We start from the raw sequence: 23,890 nt of genomic DNA, 5'->3' as shown, positions 1-23,890 counted from the left end.
TTAGTTTTGTCCCAATTCTGGGGTTGTCTGCTATAAAAATCTGCTTTTCAAGATTGAATATATCATAATGTATTGAAGGTCCCATTTAACAGGCTTCTAAAAATGCAGCCTTTTTAAAATGAATTTCTTCTTCCTCCAATTTAGAGAACAAAAGCGGTGTCTCCTTTGTTGCCCTCAGTATACCAAAAAATCCACTGCACCAGTTCTCATTCGGGCAACCTCAAAAACTCATACACTTGGAAATTGTCATGTGATCCTGGTGTATTTAACAGCTATTTGTGTTCAGGTGGTTACACATTACTGGTAAATATGTCACGTTAAAGAAATAGTTTGGGGTGCCCCAGAGGCTGAATGGTTAAGGTGCATACCATATAACGAGGTTGGCAAGCATGCTGATCAACCATACTTATTCATCATTGACCATGATTATTGACTTGGCTTTTCATCGATACATACTTTAAAATAGTGAAATTGACTGCTGAACTTTTTAAACTAAATTCCTGGGGGTTGAGAAGTGATGACCCTGTCCCCTGCTGTGGGTAATGTCACAGAAGGCCTACTGAACCGACTTCACCGATACCGAATCTCACTCCAAACTAAATTGAAAAGTTGGCATCCCTGACTTAGTTTAGCATAAAGACTGTAAACAGGGGTAAACGGTTAGCCTGGTTTAGTCAGAAAGTAACAAAATCCACTTACTAGAACTGCTAAAGCTCACTGATTAACAAGTTATAGCTTTCTTTATTTAATCTGTACAAAAAACAAACTGTAAAAACGGCAATTAGCCATCTTCCAGGGGGATTATGTGACTATTTCTTGGTTGGGAGCAGCAACTTCCTGGAGACTTTCCGGTTACCTAGCAACTGGTACCGCCTAAGAGAATGTCCGGCAGATAACGACCCATAAAATGGTGAATTGATGTTTATTACACTTCGGTTTTTGTACCAATTAAAAGAATAAGATATGACATGTTAATTAGTGAGCCGTAGAGGTGCTGGTAGGCAGATTTTGTTACTTTTGGACAGAGCTGTTTTCACTTGTTTCTAGTCTTTGTGCTAAGCTAACCAGCTGCTAGCTGTAGCCTTATATTTACATACCGCCAGAAAACGAATAAACTTGTTTCCCAAAATGTCTAAACTATTCCTTTAACTAAATAATTAAACTAAATAAAAAGCCACTGCAATGTGTAAATAATCTAGCTTGGACATGTTAATAATCACCTCACAGACAGCTACACATAAATGGAACTTGTGTAGATATACAGCTAACTTGGTACATTGTTTATCAATTGTCCATCACATGTCATAACGAATAGACAACTCATATTGTATTGTGTCATGGAACTTATGAGTTCTCCATGTCTTCGTAACAGGTCCAAACTGCTCTCCTGTTAACAGTAAACCACACAATCCAGTCAGCGTCTTCACTCACCTGAGCACTTCGTTGGGGTTGCCTGAGATGGGAGACTTCTTGTCAGGAGCTCCATGGCACTCAGACTTCAACAGGGTGTGAGGTCCGCGGTCCATCATCATGGTGGAGGTTGCCATTGTGATGATCGCCACGCCGTCTCGAACACGGGCCTCTAGGCCGTAGTCCCACTCGTCATAGGACACAGAGAGCAGACCTGGGTGGACAAAGCAAAAAGAAGCAGGAGAAGGATCAGAGGAGGTGTGGAAAGAAGAAAAAGGATGGTGAGATTGCAGGGGATAGAGAGATTAATAAAAATAGAGAGGTAAGTAGGGAAGGATTCAGGAATCTAAGATAAATAAGGCAGGAAAATAAGTGAGGTGAACTGGATTATATGGGGAAATGTGAAGAGACAGAGAGACAAAGGAGAGACAGACAGATGGAGAAAACTAAAGCGGCGAGAGGCAGGGATAACTCCGTTAGGGTATACAGAGTGTATATGTTTTGAACACACTCCAAGAGACAGAACACACACTACGTGATGACTCAGAGAGCAGATGAATAGCACTCCCATCCTGCCTGAGTAAGCGTCTATCACCTTGCTGTGTTTGTCCATCTGTCTGTCTAAAGCACTGTCTGTCTCTGTTTGTTGGCCTTTGCACTGTCTGTACGCCTGTTTATCTGTCCTTCTGCCTGCCTGAGTCTTGTTCTCTTTTGACAATCTGTCTGTTTATGAACATTCATTTGTAGGTCTCTCTCTCTGTCTCCCTGCCCATCTCTCCCGGTGCCCTTCCAACCATCCATCAGCCCATTCAAGTGTTTGCCAGGATACCCGTCCTTCCTCCACCCCACTGTCCCTCTCAGCTGTTGATTATCATAGCAAGTAGATGGATGATACAAGGATATTTAGTATTCCCAAGACTGAGGACAGCGCCTGACATTACAAGTTTGGCAATTTTTTTTTTACCTTTATTTATCCAGGGAAGGCTGGCTGAGAATGTTCCCCCTGCTTAGATTCACACAAACTCACATGTGCGAGCAGCCTAGTGAAAGTCACCTAATCATAAATTACACTGATTTACCTGTATGGATCCCAGAGGACCTGACTTATTTTATCAATGTGTTTTTCCCCCCATTTATTCTTGATATACTATCAATCTAAAAGAAAAAAAGAAAAACATACAGAAACACTATGAGAAAAGTCAATTTACTATGAAAGGCTTAGGCTATTATGCATCTATTAAAACACAGCTGACATTTTGATAATGAGTTTCATTGATATTAAACTGCTGTTATTGATAATATGATTAACTCATGACAAATAGTCACCATTAATTGATGACACACAGTGCATGCTGCCCAGCACTGAGCCTAGTGCACAATGTTTATTTCTTTTTAATGACCAATCATTTAGCTCTCTTGTTTACCGCTGTCAGGATTATATCAGGTTGGAGCTAACAGGTGGGATTGTCCTTGAGCTCGGGTTCACAAGGTGTCTAATTGTTTTGAATCCATTTTGGAACTTGGATCTTTATTTAAACACAGTATGTATATACAGTATATATACACAGATATATACATACAGTACATACACATATACAGTATATATATAGAGTATATATATTTACAGTATATAACTTTTTGTCTAACCTTTTGAACATGTACAGGTCACAACCACCCAGTTAACCATGGAATTACACTACTGGCAAATTAGCACATCCAGTAGAGCAGCTAGAAGTTCATGATAGTCCTCAAGGTTTATATCAAGGCAGCTGTTAAGAAAGAAGGGAGTGTTGCTCACTTACTTTCCTCGCCCTGATTTGCCCAGCATGGCTATTGACCGTTCGCTAAACCCCTCCCCTGAACAGTGACTGTCCAATCATAGCAACTGTAACTAGGCACGGCAGGTTCGTCAAGCTTTGGATTTCTCCACATGTTAAAGCGATGCACATGGGGCTGCAGTAAGAGCGAAACTCGGTATAGAGTTTGGATGGGTTGGTTTTTTTTAATCACCTCTCCAAACCAAAAACACAAGAGCAAAAGTGTAAGTATATAATGAGTTAAACTGTGTGTTTATCTGCTCTTCGTTTTTCTTTTCTTTTCTTTTTTATTGGTGCAAAAACAAAACAGTAGTGACTTTACAAATACATCAATAATTGAAACGAGGATAGACAAACAAAAAGAGAAAAAAAACAACAGTGTTGCTCTAATGTTAGCTGCAAACGTTAGCATGCCCAGCTAACTACCTACAGTAGTAACCTAGCATTATTTCCAAAGGCAAGGGACATGTCATTAACTAACTACATTTTGTTGGTTTACAGGTTACATTAGAAAAATACCTGTTCACGACTGAGTTTTGAGTAACCATAGCTGCTCTGTCCTGCTCTTTATTCCGGAAACTCCAGCCAAACTTGTGTAAGATAGTGTGGCCAAACTCATCAGTTACTCCTAATTTTTAAATTTGTTTCTCTGGTAAAAGTGGAGCATACTGTTAAAAAATATGAACATTAAAGCATAAATCTTACCACTGTGTTGCTTGTCAAAGTATGTTTTTCTATAGTAAACTTTCAAACCATTCAAGGGTATGTTGGAACGAATAACTCAAAATTTAATGGAAACAGTAAAAAGTCAGTTTTCAAGCAAGCGTAAGTGTTTTCATGCACTAGCTAGCTGCAGCTGATAAAATCTGCTAGAGACAGAAGGCTGTTTTTTTCTTTACTTCTGTGTAATATCAAACCTTACTGAGAATTTCATGTGGCAAATCTGTCCACCAGTATCACTGTAAACTGCATATGTGCTGTCCTAAAACAGATTTCTGTTCTGTTCAAATTTTAAAGCTTGCCAGGCACAGCAACAGTAACTAAGGGGGTGGATTTAGTGAATGGTCAATTTAAACATGGAAACCTTCCAGATCAAAAGCCTGGTCTTATCTAAACTCTCAGAACCAAGTGCCCTTATGACTTCTAAAAATGGCCAATAACTGATCTTCCTGTTTGGGACCCACTCGACGCCTCTGGGTTCGGGTCACACAGCTCTCAGTGAACCACGGACTGCCTTCAAGTCAATATATCTGGCTATAAGTCTGCCTTTTAATCTGTCCCTCTCTCTGTCCATCAATTGGTCTGTATCTGTCTGACAGAGTATGACCACATGTCAGCCAGTCCACTATCATGTCAGTGGGCAGAAATAGACAGGCAGCCTGGCAACCTGACTTCCTCGCGGGGCCTCAGCACTGACAGCTCCGGCCCTCCAGGACCACATCTAATGTCACACACTGTTGACACTTTCTCAACTCACTCACTCCCATTGCTTGTTCCTTTTGCACACTTCACTTTTATTATTTTTGGGAAAGATTCTTTAATAGTGTGATTGTGTGCCGTAGGGCTGTCAAGGAATATTCAAAATTCGATTATATAATCGAATTGTAAAAAAAAAAAACAACAGACATTTGATTGTGAAAATTAATATTCAATTGTGGAAAAAAAGCAGCACTACCGCGTCTGTCTGCTCGCAAGTTCTGCATGACGGACAGGAGTCACACAACGTCACTTTCATTGACTGATATTGAAATGTAGGCCGAGCTGAAACGAGCGAATAATTAAACAACAACCGTGTCGTAATGATGTTAGAGAGTTCACAACCCAACTTGGCCGCAGAGAGAGTCATTTGCACTCTGAGCAATCTAAAAAGCCCCGTTTGGAAATACTGTAAAACTTCACAGGTAGCCCATCATAAAAAAGATGAAAGCCAAAGGTTACTGTAGTTATTTCAACTTGGATTCATTTTTATGAAAAAATGTTTTGATTCTTTTGATCGGTGGACCCTTACGTGCTAAAGTAATATAAATAATCAAGGAATGGACACATATATTCTGACTTTCTGACCGCTTCAAAGGTAGGGAGTCTGAGTCACTTTTTATGTCTCTCTTGTTTACCATGCCGGTAAATCTGAATGACTTATACTTTGGTGCACATGGTTTCCCTAAAATGTAATGAGTGATTGAATTGTGGAGAATCTAGCCGATCTAACGATAATAATTAATAAAAGTTCAGACATGTACATATGTATGTGCAACTAAGCAGCTTAGAACTAGCTCAAGTGGGTGACCCGGTGGGCTTTAAGAGGTTTTATTCATCCAAAGAACTTCTATAAAAACCAGACCCGGCATCTAATTGAGATTCGGATTTTGGTCAGTAGACGGCAAAATTGTGGAACCTTGTGATAAAGTTGTATGCAAGCTGTGTAAGCTACAGTTAGCCTACCACTCCAGCACTAGCAATCCGAGGGCAAATGAGCATGGTCTGATGTCCGGAACTCCACCCAAACATTATTTGTTTATTTTGTAATGTGTAGGTATGCAAGTAGTTACGTCTCTCGTATTGGTTTGCCATCTTATGGACATAATGCTCAAAAATAGATATTAGTTATAGTTCAGACCTATGGGTTTTTATTAGAACGAATAATCAAATGTCATTTTGGCCAATTTTGACAGCGCTAGTGTCCTTCGCATGTGCATATGCTATGTGGTGTTTTCTTTTTTACATCTTCGGAACTGTTGCGTATATGTTCATACATCTCTCAGGACATGTTTAAATGTCACAACACAGACATGTCAACTGGCAATGGTATAGCTGAACAGCACTTTGGCAGTGTAAAGCCTTTTTTGGGCTGGTAAACTGGCTACTGCCTCTGTTTAAAGGCAAAGGCTGTCTCCCTGTCAGTTACACACACACGTGCACATGTACAAAGAAAATCACAACAACTGCAGATATAGAGTAGGCAAATTGATTGGAGAACGTAACAGCAGAACCACCGTATCACTGGGTATTTTTGGAAACAGCTTATTATTGTCAGTGATGTCAGATTGGTTGGTTACGTTAGCACAGTCTGTGCAGCAGTGGTGTGTGCAACTCTGATCAGGAAGAATAGATACAGAAACACTGTTAGTGACATAAAGTGAGCTGAGAGCGATGTGGAGGAAAAAGAGGGACAGAATGAGCAGAGAGAAAAAGTCAGACAGCAGCAGAGACACAAAGATAAATAATCAAAAGAAACAGAAAAAACTGAAGAGAGTCAGAGGCTAAAATAGTGGGAAAGAAAACTGAGAAGCGAGGGAACAACAGCATGAAATAAGGAGGAAAGGAAAGGAAGGAGAAGAGTGGGAGGAGAGATGGTTCCCCAGAGCGCCACTTAAGGAAGGCATCAGTGGAATTACCCATGAGAATTGGAGGCTCTTCATCACACATGTTTCAAATTATCAAGTGTGCCTAGTAAGCAAATTTGCCCCACAGCTAGCGTGCGCCTTCTGCTGAACTGCTGGATTCACCCAGAGCACACACCACCACACCATCAGTCAAATGCTGTACCATGGTGCCGTTTAGCTCCGTGTTAGTTCAGAAGTTAGTGTGCTTGACTGCCACTACATGTGGCTTTTCTGATGTTGAGGTTGAAACTCAGAAATAAGGCTTGGTTGAATGATTGAGTTCTACAGCTGAGTTGCCTAATGTCTTCAACTATCATTCCAGTATTTTAGTTTGTACAGTAGAATCCTCATCCTGGTTAATTCAGGCCAGTATTCTGTGAAAATCTATCCATTCTCATGGCAAAAAAAAAGCTCTTGTCAGGATATCCATGCATCTGCAATAACATAACTAAAACCCACCAAGTAGTCTTTCCAATACTTTAGCAGCTCATTATGAAGGTGAGGCTGCTCTCAGTGCAGGTTTCATGTTCATCTTATTGGCAGACGGCAGCATTGACAAGCACAGATCCTGCAGCTATGGGGCTGTGAACAGAAGCTCAGCCATCTGCATACTGACTTATATTCAACATTCAAACTATACTATGATTTCTATGCATACTGCCATGCAATATCATATTTTACAATATATTTCCATAAATACATAAGACAAAATTTTTATTTAAACTGACACAAAATATAAATTATCTAGACTATTAAATATCTGTCATATTGCTTTTTAAGTTAGACTATATGCCTCCAGAATGGGACTATATAGGCACATTCTGTATCCTATTCATCAGGCATTAAATGAGTGAATGACATTTAGCCTTTAACTAACTATCTATCATTATGTCCCATATGATTAATCCCATTCAATGTTAACTGAAAGAGGTTTGTGTGTGTCCATCAATGCAGCCACTCCGCCAGCTCCACTTTGTAATCATCCAGGCAGTGCATGAGCTAGTCACAATTATCTCTGTGGCAACATAAATCAAGTGGGAAGTTGTTGTGCGATTTACATAAGTGATATGGTGATATATCAAACTTTATAGAGTGGAACCTTAATTTGGAACAGACAAACTGATATAAACACACACACACACACACACACACACACACACACACACACACACAACCATAGTTTTGTTCACCCTGGCCTACAAGTAAACACTCTGGCCGTTCTCCATGAGGTACACACAAAAGCACAAACACAAAAACACAAAACCCATTTGATTACACTCACCCATTATTTTCTCATGCGAATTAAATAATGAACCAATCGCACATTTCACAGACAAATGCACACAGACATTACACAAAAAGCCACAAAACACACCCCATAGGCACACACACACACACACACAGGCTCGCAAACACACTCCTAACTCCCATTTAGAGTAAATCATCCATGGATGTCAATAAGGGAGCAGAGGTAAAAAGTTTGAGTTACGATGCTTGAACGGCCCAACGATCTCAGGTTCTGTCTGGCAACCATTTCCCAGAAACTGCTGAGGACAGGCAGCAGTGCAATATCTCCCCTTTACTGTAAATCAACAAGCCAAACACCAACAAATTATCAGGCTCATATGTCCAGCGTAAATATACTACCTGATCTAAGGTTTACTGTCCTACAGAGAGTAAAATAGACTGAGGTCATGGAAAGTTCCATTAGTTCTCATGGTGGCAACATCACTAAGAGTTTCAGATTTGATTCCCACTGGGAGTTGGCCTTTCTAAAAGTGTCTGTCCACCCCCAAGTACTGGAAGTCGAGTTACATGAGGCAGTCTGACAGGTGTGCCAGACAGATTGCGTGAGCAGGTTGTGTGGTTAATGCACCCCAGTTTAGATGTCACTTTGGTTCCACATTTGACCTTCAAAGGTTAAAATGACCTCCAGTGGTGTTGTGGGGGGAGAGCAGGGGAGAAACGCTCCTTCTCTTCTTATTAGGAAAGGTCAGTTTTTATTTTGTCTTGCAGGAAAAATCCAAATAGCTGACAATAACATTCGGAAAATAACACTTCAAAGGCTCAGTGTTCTCTCTGTGGTGTCAAGTACACCAAGTGTAAGACGACAAAATAACTCCTCAGCAGATGGATAATGCCACATCTTGGATGAGGGTACATGCCTTTGTCTTTGTTTTCATGAGCAGTTACTGACATTTTAGCATTTTAGCCTGGTGCTTTATGATGGCCAAAATTACACACTTAAGCACTGCATAATTTTTAGGAAAAGTATTAGGCTACTGTACAACAGGCTAACATCACCACAAGTGATCAAGTTAACAACAGCAACATGACATAGCTAGCTGTTAGCATTGCAACAACTGACTCCATCCTCATTGATGGAATAAAAATGTTATTGAGTGTGAAAGCTCATTCTTGACCTTGTGATAGTAATTTGACAAAATAAGGTCCACTTAGTGGCCTTTTCTAGAATTTTTAATTGCATCTCATACTCTCCATTAAAATTAGCTGATGAAGACTGTGAAATAAAGGCCATAAAAATCAAAAGGTTTTGCTTTCTTAAAGTGAGACAATGTAACTTTTGAAAGAGGAAAGACCACATTCTTTCTCTTACAAATGAAAAGTTGCATTCTTAGGCAACAAAACACACCATTCCTCAGTTTAAAACACTAAGGAGTTTGCTGCTACAGCCTCACTTGGTCTAGTCTAACTAGTAGCTTGTGGTGGCTAAAGTTAGCTAACATTAGCAAACTTTAGATACAAATTGTTGTGAACCTGACATTACTGAGTCATTTTGGTGACTTTATGACTCTTCTCTACTTGTGCTACATTACTTTTCAGAATTTACCATGATCTAGTAATTGTCACAAGTTTCTCAAATGCCACAACAGTAAATTGCTAGCTATATGTTAGTAATTGATCTTTTAATACCACTGCTGACCTCCCTAGCTGGGTAGTCATCCTGTAGAGAATAGCACTGCAGAATCAAGAAAATGTGTGAGGGATTTGATTCAGACTGGGGCCACCTATGTAGAAAATGCATGCGTTCATGGTACTTTTAATGCGCACTGGATATACATTAACCAAACGCTGCATGTAATGCAATTGTTGTACTTACAAAGGGCTTAGGATTTGAGCTCAAGACAAGCAAACATCTTTACATGCTAAGAGTATGTCAGATAAAAATGGGATCCAATTTTAATTCCTAATTCTGACAGTTTCCTACAGTCACCTCACATGTCATTTTTTAGGCTAGGAGCCGCATTTTCTGATGTTAAACTCTGACAAAAGTGAAGTTATTGTACTTGGCCCCAAACACCTCCGAGACACATTATCTAAAGATATAGTTACTCTAGATGGCATTGCCCTGGCCTCCAGCACCACCATAAGGAACCTCGGAGTGATCTTTGATCAGGATTTATCCTTTAACTCCCGCATAAAACAAACTTCAAGGACTGCCTTCTTTCACTTACGTAACATTGCAAAAATCCGACACATCCTGTCTCAAAATGATGCAGAAAAACTAGTCCATGCATTTGTTACTTCTAGGTTGGATCATTGCAATTCCTTATTATCAGGCTGCCCGAATAAGTCCCTTAAGACTCTCCAGTTGATCCAGAATGCTGAGGCACGTGTACTGACAAGAACTAGGAAAAGATCATATTTCTCCAATATTAGCTTCTCTGCACTGGCTCCCTGTAAAATCCAGAATAGAATTTGAAATCCTTCTCCTCACTTACAAAGCTCTTAATGGTCAGACACCATCGTATCTTAAAAATCTCATAATACCTTATTACCCCATTAGAACACTGTGCTCCCAGGATGCAGGGTTACTTGTGGTTCCTAGAGTCTCCAAAAGTAGAATGGGAGCCAGAGCCTTCAGTTATCAAGCTCCTCTCCTGTGGAATCAGGTCCCAGTTTGGGTTCGGGAGGCAGACACCGTCTCCACATTTAAGAATAGGCTTAAGACTTTCCTCTTTGATAAAGCTTATAGTTAGGGCTGGCTTGAGTGAGTCCTGAACCATCCCTTAGTTATGCTGCTATAGGCCTAGACTGCCAGGAGACTTCCCATGATGCACTGAGCTCCTCTCTCCTCCTCTCCATCGATATGCATTTTTATCCCATTAATGCATGTTACTAACTTGACATCTTCTCTCTCCCGTAGTGCTTTCTCATCTCTCTCCTCTCTCCTTCTGTCGCTTTCAGCAGGTATTTCTGCCTATGGAGCTGCAGAGTCTGGATCTGTGATTGTGGTACACCTGCTGCCCCCGTGTTCCTGCTTGACAACTGCTACTACAGTTGTTGGTATTGGCTCTATTACTATTATTGTCATTATTATTTCTATGACTATCATTCCTATTATTATTACTTTATTAATATTAATATTACCACTACAATTAACCGTCAACCAGCAGCGGCGAATGGCTGCCCACCCTCTTAAAGGAAGTTTTTCCTTGCCACTGTCGCCAAGTGCTTGCTCATGGTGGGATTTGTTGGGTCTCTGTAAATAATATTATAAAGAGTACAGTCTAGACCTCCTCTATAGGAAAAGTGCAATGAAATAAATTATGAATTGGTGCTATATAAATAAAATTTAATTGAAGTGAATTTAGCAAGCTTGTTGTCAGAGGTACTGTAGGAGCCCAGGTTGAAAAAGTACAAAACCAACCATAAAACTATCCATGCAAAGTAAAGAGAGGTTAACGGTGAAAACATGCACTTAAGGATGAGTAGACCGAAATACTCATCATATCTGAGAGAAGCATGAGACCAGTGTACATCATTTTCAATGAAACAGCTGGCCACTGTGAAAAGTGGTTAACACTACAACACCAAACATGCCCATTTTGAACCAAACTGCCCTCAGAGTACGGCAGTAAGAATTACAAAAGTGAACCATCTTAAAACGTCATATCAAGCTACCAGCAGCGTAATTGTAAAATAAATTGGACAATAAGAGCGGGTAGTGGGTCAGCATGGACTGTGAATACAGTGAAAAAGTGAAGCACAGCAAACTCCCCAATGAACAGTATGTCTGCCTGGCCATCACGCCTTTTGTGCCCAAGTTTAAGGACTTGATTGCACAAAAATGGTTAATGCAGAAATAAGTTTTGTGTATGCAGTTCTGGAGTAAGTTTACACCTTAATTATGACTTGCTTAATCCAACTTTCCTGGATCTGTGACACCATGGAAATTTTGCAAGTGGACCTCTATGACTTGTATTTGAGTACCCCTGCTAGAGCAGATTTCCTACCTGTGGGGAACTCTGCAGGCACTACAACAGTGTCGCCAGCTACCAGCGAGGGCACTATCCATGTGTAGCCGTAGCCAGTGATCCCAACAGAGTGGGCGACCTCGAAGATGGTGTTGGCCTCTTCTTTTGTGCAGTAGAGAAGAATGACGGGGCTCTGGAGCTTTTTCAGCTGGTTTTGGATCTTCGAATCTCCATCATCTACGGACATGTCAAGTAGTAAAACTTCCTCCAGTTCCCAGCCCACAAAGCTGTTCTCGATGGTGCTACGGATCTGGATGGGACAGAGGAAGAAGAGGCTCATAATAAGACAGTAGTTTGCCTAATTATCAGGGATTCTCAAACAATTTCTATAGACTTGTTTTTTCTTTAGCTTAAAACTAGGTTTCTATGTGTATGCCAATTATGTTATTTGTTGACAAATTTGTACAAGAGACTTGTACTTTTAATCATTTTAGTTTGACACTTGTTCCATAGTAACTTTTGCATTTTTGTATGAGGATGACATTGTTACATTAAGCACCACTGCAGCACCGTTTTTGTGACATTATATAATAGTTGATGAAAATCCTCTAAATTGAGATTATTAGAAAGGTTCACAGGTCCAATGGTGGAGTTCATACTGACCACTGAATGTTTAGAAAACTTGTCTATAATCAGCATCATATATTAAGATTTTAGTTTAGTTAGATTAGAGTTTAGTTTATTTATGCAGTGAATTTCCCAGTACAGGGCTGCAACATTAAAGTGATCAGAGATGGCAGCTAATTCATCTTCTGCTTTGTGCCATCTTGTCTTTATGTCCTGATTATTTGTGCATGTTGTCTCAGCTGAGAGCTGTTACCTTGGTGACAAAGTCCTGGTAACCCGGGTAGTACGTGGTGACGATGGAGAAGATGTACCAGTCGTATTCCTCCATGATGTTTAGCATGACCGAAGCCTGCTGCTCGATGGAGGGGCCAAATTGAAAGAACATGGAGTTGTCATCCTGAAAATGACAGAAACACACAGAGGAACAAAGAGGCAGAGTGTAACTGGTTATGTAAAAATATTGGCCTGAACTTTAATTTAGTTGGCTTTACACACAGAGGAGAACAGATACTACTTAAAGGACAGCGGTGGTTTTGTAACATTATTGGTACGAACATTAATTTAGCTGCCTTTATTCTCTCGCTCACAGAGGAGAAAGGAGAGAGACACCAGTGGGCTTGTAATGATACCGGTCATGATTTTCATTAGTTGCCTTTATGACTCCTTTAATGAGTTTGTACATGGGGGTGGCTCGAGCAAATTCTGGGAACTCAAGGCTGCTGTCCTTAATCTCATCGATCATTTTCAACAATTAGTTTTATTACAACCGTGTTGGAACACTGCAATTTCAATGTAACCTGCAAGGTAATATGTATTAGACAACGAATACACTAGAAATAGCACACACCTACCCTGGACACACTGTACATAAACATTCACTAAGTCCCTTCCCTTGGAGAGGCTAAAATCTAAATATGAGAGATACAGAATGTACAGCAAACCAAACAGCAGTACAGTGAGAGACAGACACTCTAATAAACATCGCTCACAGACTGATATCAAAGCCTGCGTCCTGCCACCAGTATTAAAATGGAATATTGAGCTGGACAGAAGAAGAGGCGGAGGTGAGAAATGCTAGTCTAAAGACTCTGCAGTTCTGTGACGTGAACTCGTTATTGTGCATGGATGAGCCCAACTCCTGTGTGCACAACGTACAGTAGTGTGTTTATGTTCTTGGTTTCATGTTGGATTGTGGACTGTATGTGAGTAAAATCTGCTGTAGCTGACAGCCAGGACAGGCAGGCAGGCGGGGTGTTGAAATCTCTCTGGCTTCTTTGGACTCTCTCTGTGCTTTACTCAACATCAAAGTCTAACCTGCCCCTCCCAGGGGATGCACATGGGTTGATCTGTTACCTTGTTTCTGCATTAATGAGATCAGGGCTATACGATTGAGGTGGCATGTTGAGAGGTACAATGTGGCATGTGAAACCCTTGCCAAAAGCTCTTGCAATTAATGAATGTAATGTGCTGCATCTGTGAGGTTGAAAACATGTCATTATCGTGCCGTGCTGTGTGAAATATAAATCATGTGCATCTAATGCAGAGTTCATTGCAGAGGCTGTTTCAAAATCATGAAATAATGATGCACACACTGATGTTGCGCTCATGTTTCTCACCTAACTTGAATCCATTTGTTCCTCAACTTTCTATTTCTCTCTGCCCCTTTCTCTCTCATCCTTCATCCATCTCTATCCATCTCTTCTCTCGCTCTGCCGTCCCATTTATACCAGTGGAATTACTGCCAGGGCACAGTTATAATTGAATTTCCAGATTCGCACACTCCCGCTCCCCCCTTTCTCCTCTACACACCACCCCGCCACCCTGTCCACCCCCCTATTTCCTCTGGCTTCCTCTCTCTATCTTTCTCTTCTTAAGAGCAGTATTAATGTACTGTCCAACACACTCATTCAGAGTGCCAGAAGTCTGAAGAATTTTCATTAGCCTTTGAGAAAAATACATGCTAAAAGAAGAGCAAGACAGACGCAGAAGCAGGGTAAGAGGGAGGGTGAGAGATATGGTAGTAAAAAAAAAAAAAATCACTGGTGGGAGTGGGTTGAATGATAAGAAACCTTGAATAAAATGAAGTGCTGCAAAACACCTCTCTTCATTTACAGCAACAATAATTAGGTCTGGCAACATTATCACCTCTGTTGGCAGAAGGTGATCGATTAGTGAGTATTAAAATTCCCAGAGGGGATAGCGAGGCCAGCGAGTCAGTCAGCCAGACGCAGAAAGCCAGCCAGCAAGGCTTTGAATACGCCTCTGAGCCGGTCACTGTCTTCTCTTTGGATCCATGGGTGACGTCAGCACTGGCTACTGTACACAGACAACAATACACTACACCACACAATACAGCAGGATGAATGGCCAGTGGAGACAGGGGAGAGAGAGATGGAGAGATACAGCGAGAGATAAAAAAAAAAGAGCAGATAAAACCGTAGAGGAGGGAACAGATAAGAGAAAAGAGGAAAACAGAGAGAAACTAAACGGAGAGAAAGGAATTAAGCACGCGAGAATAAAAGATAGAGATGTACAAAAAGCAGTGAGGATGTAGCTGAGATTTGAAGCGTCCAGAGGGACCGAAGCAGGGGACAATGTGGTGACAATAGGATGAATGGAGAGGAAGAGGGCAGGCTGGCAGACGGCTGTGATCCTGTGTGGAGCGAGTGAGCAGTGAAGGGGCAGCAAGCCAGGAGTCAGTAAAGGAGCAGGCAAACAGAGGTGTGTGTGTGTGTGTGCGTGTGGCTGTGTGTGTGTGTGTCAGCCAGTCAGCCAGCCAGCCATTTAGGCAGGAGGAGGCTAAGCCTGAGTTGTTCAGCCACAGAGGACTGCTGCTGTCAGAGAGAGGAAGAGAGAGACGGGACGCATGTGTGCCCTCCTCTACGGGAAGCGTGTGGGGGGGGGGATTGAGACATATCAGTATATGTGTGCGATTCAGTGTGTGTGCCAGTTTGTGTAGTGTGTATGCCTGTATCAATGTGTGTGTTTGTGCCTCTGATTTTGCCTGTGTGCCTGCATGTCCGTGTTTGTGTAGGTTTGGCCTTAGTAGGGCTCTCTGTTTCATATGTGTGTGTGTGTTTTTTTGTGTGTGTGCGTGTGTAGTCCATGGTTGACAGGCCTTGGTCTGCCAGAGTTGCCTGCTCTGCCCCACAGCCTCCAAATGAGTGCACTCATACACTCCTGGAGCAGTTATTTGACTTGGAGAGGAGAGAGAGTCAATAACTCAGGTATTTCAATTACACACACAGGGGCACATCAGTGACTGCAAAAGAAACAAACCCACTTCCAATCTTGCTCTGGAATATGCACACATACACACATACAAATTTGAATGGCTTTAAACACAGAAACTGACATCCTCATGCACATATACACACATTTATATGTAGACACGCAAGCACACACACATAGCTGCATTCAAAACCCAACCTCAAATAGAAGGGCACACTCAAACACACACAACACAAAACACAAAATGACAAATCACGACTGCAATCACAGACTAATACTGGGGTGTTGCTTTACACACACGCACTCATACACACTCCACACACACATAACGACATAATAAAACAGCACGAGGCACACTGCTAGACTGCAGAGTGTATAGTACAGTGATCACATAAAGAAATAAACAGGAACTTTCACCAACATGTTTAGAAATGTGTTTGACCATCCTGACCACAGTGGGAACGCCGCTAAGAGACTATTGGATCTCCGCCAAGGAGATAGAAGTGCGGCTGACTACTCCGTGGATTTCCGCACCCTAGTGGCAGACACAAGTTTGAATGAGGAGGCACTACAAGGAGTTTTTGTTAAGGGACTGGATGAACAGTTAAAGGACTAGCTAGCCACTCGGGATGAACCTGCTAACTCTGATTCTCTTGTCTCACTAGCAATCAGAATAGACAATCGCCTGCGTGAACGACACTGGGAGAGAGCTAGTCACTCCCGTTCATCCACCAAGGAGACACTGGTATCCACCAGCTAATCACACCAGTTCTTCGACTGGTCAACCGGAGGAATCATCAGCTGGAGTATGTTCTGCCTCTCTACATGCCTGCAGTCCACACTCCCACCGACAGATGGCACCATTACTCCAACCTCAGATCTTCCTGACCTGACTTCCATCCCAGCGGTGTACCATGACTTGGGTGAGGTTTTCTGGAAGGATTTGGCCCCCTCCTTTCCACCTCATCGGACCTACGACTGCACCATCAATCTGCTGCCAGGTGCCACTCTCCCTTCCAGCCGGTTGTATAACCTGTCTCGTCCTGAGAGGAAGGCTATGTAGAAATACATCCGTGAGTCTCTGGCAGCAGTGATCATTTGCTCCTCATCCTCTCCAGTCGGGGCAGGCTTTTTCTTCGTGGCCAAAAAGGATAAATCCCTTCGGCCCTGCATCGACTATTGAGGTCTAAACAGCATCACAGTGAAGAATAAATATCCGCTTCCCTTGATTAATGCCGCCTTCAAGCGACTAGGAGGAGCCACCAACATCACCAAACTCGACCTCAGGAACGCCTACCATCTGGTCAGGATCCACGAGGGAGATGAGTGGAAGACCGCATTTAACACACCCCTGGGCCATTTTGTATACCGGGTTATGCCTTTCAGACTTACCAATGCACCTGCAGTTTTCCAGGCCCTGGTCAATGACGTCCTTAGAGATTTCCTCTATTGGTTTGTGTTTGTATATCTAGACGACATCCTGATCTTCTCCTATAATCAGACTGACCATGTCACTCACATCCGACATATCCTCCAGAGGTTGCTTGAGAACAAACTCTTTGTCAAGGCGGAGAAGTATGAGTTCCACACCAGCTCCGTGACATTCTTGGGACTACATTATCGAGAGTGGGCAGGTGAAGACAGACCCAGAAAAAGTAAGAGCGGTGACTGAGTGGCCCAAACCTATCACCGACAAGCAACTGCAACAGTTCCTGGGTTTTCGATAATTTGCACCGTCACTTCATCTTCAACTACAGCAGGGTTGCAGCACATCTAACCGGACTCACCTTGCCAGCAATTCCATACAATTTAGCTCAAGGAACTCTTTTTCGGCGCCCATCCTCACTCAACCAGATTCCTCCCGGCAGTTTGTGGTGGAAGTGGACGCCTCGGACACTGGTGTGGGGGCGGTGCTCACTCAGCGGTCCAGCTCCGATCACAGGCTCCATCCCTGTGTCTTTTTCTCCCATCGACTAACCCCAACGGAACAGAACTACGACGTTAGCAACAGAGAGCTCCTCGCTGTCAAACTGGCACTGGAAGAGTGGAGACACTGGTTGGAGGGGTCCAAGTTTTCATTTGTAATGTGGACCAACCATAAAAACCTGTCCTATATTCAGTCGGCCAAAAAGCCTGATCTCAAGACAGGCTCGGTGGGCTCTATTCTGGAAATCCTGAAGTTCTCATCTGACCTGGGTGGAATACGCGCACAATGTGCTAACCAATGTGGCCACAGGTTTGTCACCGTTTGAGGCCTCTTTAGGTTATCAACCCCCCCTATTTCCATCTCAGGAGAGCGAGATTGCAGTCCCTTCAGTCCAACATCAGCTACGCCAATGCGTGCTGCCCTGCTCTGTTCCGCTGCCTGCAACCAATGCATCACGGAACATCACCAGATTCATTTGCCCATATGTCGTGGAGAAGATCATTAACCCTTCAGCGGTAAGATTAAGACTTCCTCGCACCATGAGAATTCACCCCACATTCCATGTCTCACAAATCAAACAAGTGTCTTCCACTCCTTTGTGCCCGCCGTCTGGCGCCCCTCCACCCACCCGGGTCATTCACAACCATCCAAGGCAAGGGTTTCCAGTGCCTCATGGACTGGGAGGGATATGGCCCAGAGGAACGGTCCTCGATTCCTGATCATTCATTATGGACAACCAACTACTGTCATGGAACAGCGTACCATTCCTAGTGTTTGTCTGTTTGTCCCCTATTGGTTCTCCGTCTGTGTGTGTGTGTGTGTGTGGCTGGCGGGGCGCGGCCTCCCAAGGAAACCTCCAATCAAGAACTGACACACCTGCTACACTCATGCTGTTACTCACCTGATCTACTTCCACTAATCAACACCTGGCAGTATATATACACGGCTTTTCTCTCCAGTCTTCGCCAGATCGTCAGTTTACCTATGCGGCTCATCTCACCGACCAACCTGTCTCCAACCAGCACCAGCTCCGCCAGTCACTAGCCAGCCTGCCTAAGCCACCAGCTCTTGCTGTTTCCCTCCACGCACCAAGTGTCTCTTCGTGGTTCTGATAATAAACTGAAGCTATCACCCAGTCCCTCTGTGTCAGTCATGCATTTGGGCCCAGAACCTCCATGAATCATAACAATTTATCATCTGTTAGAACTTTGTTGCTGTATTTGAGCATTCTGATTTTAATATTTATCATGGGGTTAATTTGTAGTGATGTAATTTGGATTTTAAAGATTTTTTGTTTCCATCTTTTTGTCTGTCTTGGTTTTTAAATATCTTGAGACTATGTTGGAAGTAAGTGTGCTCGCTTTAATATGTTATCCCTTGGATTCAATGTGTTTTGTAGATGTATAAATATCAGAGATCCTCATGGGTCCTGACTGGGTCCAAATTTTGTCTAATTGGTAAGGTAGGGTACTAGTCATAATCACCACAGGAGAAAATATTATCACCTATGTAAAAAAAAACAACTATAATGTATTTTTGGAATTTGACTCACATATATTAAATTAGTTAGAAAATTAGTATCTTATTGCTCAGTTGGCTACAGATTTTTTTTTTATTGTTGGTGCAGGAGGTGAAACTACGACTTTCAATTATTGCTACAAATTAGCCTTTGAAGCATTTGATGTTTTATGAGTCTGCGGTGGCCAGTGCTATCCTGTATGCTGTTGCATGCTGGGGCAGCAGGTTGAGGGTAGCGGACGCCAACAGGCTCAACAAACTGATCCGTAAGGCCAGTGATATTGTGGGGGTGGAGATGGACTCTCTGTCGGTGGTGTCAGAGAGGAGGATACTGGCCAAACTACATGGACAATGTCTCCCACCCACTCCATGACATGCTGGTCAAACAAAGAAGTATCTTCAGCAAAAGATTCATCCCCCAAAATGCACCACAGAGCGCCACAGGAAGTCATTCCTGCCTGAGGCCATCAAACTCTTTAACTCCTCTCTTTAAGTGTCTATTTGACCCTATGTCACTAACTGGACATTGGATCATTAACATCACTGCAATACTTGAAATACTTGAAATATTGTGCAATATTCTCTGTTTAATACTCCTCTACAATATACTTTGTTTTCAGTGTAATATTCGCGGTTTATTGATATTTATTAATACTAATATTATTGCTGTGCAATATCCAACATCTAATAATCTGGCTAATCTGCTACACTTAACTTGACAGTACTCATTACTGCACTATTACTTATTACGTTGTATTATATCATACTTATCAACATGTAAATCCACTTTTGTACTTTACACATATTTTAGCTTTTATACTTTATACCCACTTTGTACTTCTTCTTAGCTCGATTATAGTGTATTATAATTTGATTTGCACATCTCTTATTTCGTACTAGAAATAATTGTCTTGTTGCGGACTTATTTTATTATTATTTCTATTTCTATTCTATTAGTACTTCTATTCCTGTGTGTACATTGACGTGATAGTGAGCAGCTGTAACGAAAGAGTTTCCCCTTGGGGTCAATAAAGTATTTCTGATTCTGATTCTGACATAAATTAATTCTTTTTGGAATTAGCTTCTGTCTTTAAAATAGTTATTTGGACATTATTATTATATTGCTGCTCTTTTCGATCCTATGGCTGCTTGCTAATTGATAACACATTTTGTTGCTGTCTGTGTTGGTCTTCTCTCTCTATTAGGGTTTGTTTGGGTCAAAAGAATTTTGGATGGGGTCTAATTATCCTTGGGTCTATTCGGATCCAGGAAGACTGTGGATCTATTTTTTAAATACTAATTCATGCACGTCGGCTTCAGGCAGATTTTCCACAGGTCCATTTCGGATCGGTAACAACTTTTTGGACATGTGAAGACCTTCCTGAGGCAAACCCTCAACTTCTGTGTCATGTGTTATTTTAAGATAACTGCTGGGATCAGAGTGGATTATATCTTACATGCTGTGTGTCATTACCTATCCTGAAATACTGATATAAAATACAAAAACTACAACAGATAATGTGGGAGAATGTAGAACGAGGGCTTACATCCTAATTAGCCCATAAAAAAAGTACTAGGTTGTTGTTCCCTAAGCAACAATATTGATTTCAAAGCATTTTTAATAAACCATAAGTGCACTGTATACCATATAGGTATTTTTGCTTTGTGAGGAAGTAGCGATGAGGCAAAGACAGAAAGAAACAGTGTGAGTGGAAGAGAGACAAAGACTGAGATAGAAAGGTAGAGCAAGTCAGAGTGAGATGATGGTGTCTGTTGCTGGGAGGTTTTTGGCAATGCATATTTCTATCCTTCCTATAAAGGCTCCTTTGAACTTGAGCGGGGGGGTGTTGCTATTGACTGCTGCACTGCCTGATGGAAATAGAAGTCAACCAGCCAGAGAGAGAGAGTGGGAGAGCAAGACAGAGAGGAAAGAGGATGGAGGGATGAAAAAAGAGAGCTGGAGTGGGAGGTGAGGCAGGAGGAAAGGGGGGGGAGAGACAGCTGGCCTTCACTTGAATATAGTGAATTCAAAAGACAGTGGGCAGGAGATATAAACTAACTACAGCCAAAGGTATTCGCACACACATGCATAGTAGAGATGGATGCAAGGGTACACACATGTACACACACACACACACACACACACACACAGTGCTCAAGCTCGTGATAAAGCCTCTGAGAACAAGCCACCATCTCCAACATGCGCTGAAATTACGTATTGATGACAAACCCTCCTTTCTGCTCACCCTTCATTCCTCTCTGTCCCTTCACACGCACACACACACACACACACTTGTTATCTCTACCTCAATTAAACCTCCCCTCACTCTGCGTATCTCTTTTTCCCCACTACTTCACTCTTCTCGTGCCTCATAATCACATTTCTTTTCATGGAAGCCTACTTATCTTTAATCAAACACATACGAGCTTAATTAGCTTGCACATTTGTCAGACCATCGTCTAATTAACAGTGACCTTATTTTAAGTACTTTTTGAACCTTAGTTAAAAAAAGCACAGGTCTTCATTAAAATATTTGACTAATTTTGCCTCAACATGATTTTGATTGCAATGTGGCTACCCTGTCACAGCCACCATATACCCTTCCAGTGATTTAAAAGATGAAAAGAAAGGAAAAAAGAAAGACAGAAAGAAACAAAAATCCAAAAAGAAACTGCAAAGAACAAATTAAACTAGGTAAGAGACACAATGCTGGAGAGTGTGTTTTGTTTCACATCTTGACATAATCAGACAGTGTCTGAATGGAAGTTAATACCATTTAACACTCAAATACAGGCACAGACACAGACACAGGGACAGACACACGAATGCACAGATCGTTCTCTCTGGCCCATTTCTGCTCTAAGTTTAGCAGACGACCCACCAAGGGGCCTCTGCAGTCTGATGCTTTTCCTGCTGCTGCTCTTGTTTGTCCCCTGGTCCTTGTAGAATAGTAATATAGTTCTTTCTGTGTGTATGTGTGTCTGTGTGTGTGTCTGGCAGAGTTAGGCTAAGGAGACTGAATAGGGTGGCTGGGGGGAAGGGTGAGTCTACAAAATATATGGACATAGTCTGGCTTTTATATCTGTGTATTTGTCTCTGGAAATGTATAGCTGGGTGAGGCTAAGTGATAAATAATAAGGTAGAAAGGGAGAGTTTAACCTATGTATGTCTGAATTACTTAGAAAATTATAGATAAGCATTGACAGAATGGCTAAGACATCTCCTATTCATCCCCAGACATATGAGATAAATATGTGGATATGCTCTGCATTTAAGTAGTTTGGAGCTTGGTGCGTTATTTTAGCCTTTTAAAAAAAGTGTAAGTAATGGATTAAATTGTGTGTTTATCTGCTCTAACTTGAGCATGCAAGTGTTAGCATGCCTGGCTAACTAGCTTACTTCCTACAGAAGTATTGTTTCTTTTTAAAGATTTTTTTATTGGCATTTTGCCTCTATTCAGACAGACAGTCAGTGTGGAAAGCGACAGGAAATGTGGGGAGAGAGAGAGGGGTACAACCATTGACTGTATAAAACATCCGTCACGTCCGTGACGTCACCCATAGTTTTCATAAACGGGGAAATTAGCTATAGAGACCAAAACCGTTTTTTGTACCAGGCTGTAAACATGTTTGTTTGTGCTATAAAGGGCATTTTAACATGGGGGTTAGTGGGGATTGACTCACTTTTGGAGCCAGCCTTAAGTGGCCTTTCGAGGAACTATAGTTTTTGACACTTCCTTAACCCTACTTCCAACAGAAGTAACCGAGTGTTACTTCCAAAGCCAAGTAGCATTTCATTAGATGAGTACATTTTGTGAGTCAACAGGTTACGTTTAAAAAAAATCCCCACTCACGATAGCACATCCACTGTGTAGTATTTCCCCCACAGCTCTGTTCTTTATTGGATTTGAAAGCTGAAAATAAACTTGCATTACACTCACCAAACACATTGGTTAGTCCTCTCCTTAAAACCTTTTTTCTAAAGTTGAAATTGAAACACACTATTTGAAAATACAAACAAAAAGCATGAATCTAACCTTGGTCTAACGATTATGTTAGAATGACAAAAAGCTATCACCAAAAAGCTGCCATGTGAGAACCAAAAGCTCGACAGGCGTAGCAAGAGTAACTAAGGGTAGTGGGTCTTAGTAAACGGTCAAATACTTAATCTCCCTCACACTTTGCACAGTCAAAAGTAGACAGGCTTATACGGGTTACAACTCACAAGCTCAGTTTTTGCTACACGATAGAAGTCTGGAAAATGCTGGGGAATTCAGTTGGACTAGTCAGTGAATGGCCAGAGGATAATGTGACTCCAAAACTCATAAACCTTGTGAACCATTAAAACGATTTAGATGATAAAATGAAGCAACAGGTGTAGAATAGATGTTACTGTCTCAATCAAGTAGAGAACTGTCAAACATCTTATGTTATCTTATCTGTATAACCTGTTTGAAATGATGTCTGACTCATGCCAATTCATCCACAGCCATCCCAGACCACAATGACCAAAGCAAGATTTAAGAGTTTCTATTCTCAAAGAAGAATAAAGCCCCACTGTGCTAATGCAGGACACAGATGTACAGATTTAACCGTCATGACCCCAAAGTCACCAAAAAGTGAACCTGAAAGAGAAAAGGGTGGGGAAAAGGAGGGAAAGGTTTTTGTGGAATCTTCTTAACAACTTGTAAAGATTTATGTCAAACTCCAAAGCTTCCTGGTGAGATAGACAGTCAGTTTATAATATTATATTGCTTT

At 41.7% G+C, this 23,890-nt stretch overlaps 1 protein-coding gene across 5 annotated transcripts in view; it reads right to left on the bottom strand.

The window, feature by feature from the left end:
* LOC122868594 (glutamate receptor ionotropic, NMDA 2B-like) overlaps window positions 1-23,890 on the bottom strand; it is a 132,766-nt gene that overhangs the window by 43,512 nt on the left and 65,364 nt on the right. For all 5 annotated transcript variants that reach the window (XM_044180689.1, XM_044180690.1, XM_044180691.1 and 2 more), the window contains 3 exons: window positions 12,710-12,853; window positions 11,869-12,139; window positions 1,432-1,624 (listed from right to left, as the gene is read on the bottom strand). In XM_044180689.1, the coding sequence (XP_044036624.1) occupies window positions 1,432-1,624; window positions 11,869-12,139; window positions 12,710-12,853 (608 nt within the window). The remainder of the gene's footprint in view (window positions 1-1,431; window positions 1,625-11,868; window positions 12,140-12,709; window positions 12,854-23,890) is intronic.

This window comes from Siniperca chuatsi, linkage group LG21 (assembly GCF_020085105.1).
Source record: "Siniperca chuatsi isolate FFG_IHB_CAS linkage group LG21, ASM2008510v1, whole genome shotgun sequence".
In the NCBI taxonomy this organism is placed as follows: Eukaryota; Metazoa; Chordata; class Actinopteri; order Centrarchiformes; family Sinipercidae; genus Siniperca; species Siniperca chuatsi.
The sequence above is the reverse complement of the archived record's forward strand: the minus strand, read 5'-3'. Positions and strand labels throughout refer to the sequence as shown.